Source organism: Prunus dulcis, chromosome 8, assembly GCF_902201215.1.
Source record: "Prunus dulcis chromosome 8, ALMONDv2, whole genome shotgun sequence".
NCBI lineage: Eukaryota > Viridiplantae > Streptophyta > Magnoliopsida > Rosales > Rosaceae > Prunus > Prunus dulcis.
This window is the reverse complement of record NC_047657.1, coordinates 10,672,923-10,675,036: the sequence shown is the minus strand read 5'-3', so window position 1 is coordinate 10,675,036 and position 2,114 is coordinate 10,672,923. Positions and strand designations below refer to the sequence as shown.

The 2,114-nt window shown below is 40.1% G+C and overlaps 1 protein-coding gene across 1 annotated transcript; it reads right to left on the bottom strand.

Moving 5' to 3' along the window:
* Positions 1-423: 423 nt before the first annotated feature.
* Positions 424-986, bottom strand: LOC117638859. The gene is made up of 2 exons (XM_034374016.1): positions 947-986; positions 424-850 (listed from the first exon to the last, which is right to left on the bottom strand). The coding sequence occupies exon 2, from the start codon at positions 842-844 to the stop codon at positions 509-511; it is 336 nt and encodes a 111-aa protein (XP_034229907.1). The 5' UTR covers positions 845-850; positions 947-986; the 3' UTR covers positions 424-508.
* Between the last annotated feature and the right edge of the window lie 1,128 nt (positions 987-2,114).

Below are 2,114 nucleotides of genomic sequence, written 5' to 3'. Positions count from 1 at the left end.
TTTGTATTCGTCGCGCAATTCGTGTCTCAAATATTTGCGCGATGATTTTTGTTGCACAAAGAAATTGTCTTAGTCGCGCATTTCTTTTTCGCGAGACAAAAGATTTCGTCGCACAAAAATAAAATATATTTCTTTAAAATTTCTTTTTACCTTTTTTTTATTTTGTAAAAACATGAATTGGCGCGACCAAAAGAGTTTCATCGCGCAAAAATAAAATATATTTTTCTTAATTTTAATTTTACGTATTTTTTTATTCTGTAAAAAAAATTTTGGTTTTTTTTGTTGTTGTTTTTTTTTTGCAATAAAAAAATGTAATGAAGAGAAAAAAAAAATTATAAAATGATATAAATGTATAGTACAAGAGAAAATTTTAAAATGTAATTAAGAAAGCAAAATACTAATCAAACAATGTTCCAAAATCTACTTGGTCGTCTGGCAAATGCAGCTCGGAGGTCTGGACATTGTCGATAGGGGCAGAGGTCTGATGGCCATGCTCGGGTTGGAGGAGCTAGAAGGTCGACGAGGAACTAAAATGAGAGATTGGAATGCCGGACCGAACGAGGGACTCTAGAAGCACAAACATCTGACCCTTTAGCTCGACCACCGTCACTGTCAAAGCAGTCACCTCGTTTAACTGCGACAATGAACGGGGTTTAGGTTCCCGCCGCCAGACATTCCCCATCCCCCGACAATATGTTCCCAGCCTCCTCCTGAGAGTCTGATCCAACGTCTCCGTCAAGATCTGAAACCCTGCATCATGTGGAGGATCCACAAACTCGAGCGGAGTATCGAGAGGAAGTTGGGAGACGGACTCCTGAAGAACTAACTGGCTCCTCTCCACCATCGTCGTCTGTTTAACATAACATAAAATATTAATTAAAACATTCATATAATAACCCTGAAACTTGAATACATAAGATAATAATTAAAATTAAAGAATACTTACATGAAGGGACTCAGCCAACTCATTCTCAGGTCGAACATAAACGTCGCCAAATTGAACAAGAGAATAAAAATGTTAGTATGAAAAAAATAAATTAATATTAATGACATATTAAAAATTGAATATAAACTATTTTATTATTACCCGCCGCCGTGCGTCCATCCTATATGAAAAGGGCCTGGAACCTGAATGGTGGAGAAGAGTCTTCTTGTTCTTGTTGCCCTTCTTTACTTTGACCTTATACTGTTATACAAAAAATAAACATATTAGTTGAAATTGAAATGAAATATAAAAAATTAAATAAACATTAGTAAGAAACATGTAATAATTTTGAACTTAATATAAAAAAGATACCACATAATCAGGCGCCTGAAAATGACTGCAGAGCCATGCCCAACTATCCTCTTGCCTCTCAAGCTCCTTCAGGCAACCCTCTTGAAGAGGGACCTGCGGATCATCAAATGCCTGAAAATAGTGGTGCAAGTTGCTCTTCCATTGCTTATACCTCTCAGCAAAGAGTCTGTTGACGTACGCCAACGACTCGTCGGCGAGATCCTCTAAGTTGTAGTTCGTCTGCAATAAATTAATTACATACATTAAGTAATAGAAATATATACAGTTTGAAGGAAAAACAATTAAAAGGTAGGATACATACCGACAACTGTCCGCACACCTCCGTCCTCGTCTCGTCAGGCATGACCTTCCAAGACTTCCATTTCATCGGGAAATGGGTCCGAACGACGTAACCAATGGCGTGGCCCAATGAGCTATGTAATTCCGCCATCGGTGCAGCCCGATGCCACTCGTCATATCCGATGTTGATACGACTGTTAGTCACCCGGAGGACCTTCACCGTCTTCAACTGCCGACAAGGCCCCCGGGAGTTCTTTTTGGCTGCAAAGAAATATGAAATTAACGCTAAATAACAAATTCAACTATAAAATATTGGTCCAAAACAACTGGAGTTGAAGGAAATCTGTACCTGGTTGTGACCTCGACGCATCAGTAGCGTTTGTCGATGCAGTGTTGGTGGTGCTGGCGGGGCGGTGACTACGCATGGCGCTAACATGTTGCGCCACCGATGACACTGATGACGCCGACGCATGAGAGACCTTGGGACCAACCGGCAAGTGATCCATCTGCGTTGGAGCAATGGCAGCTGACGTTTGAG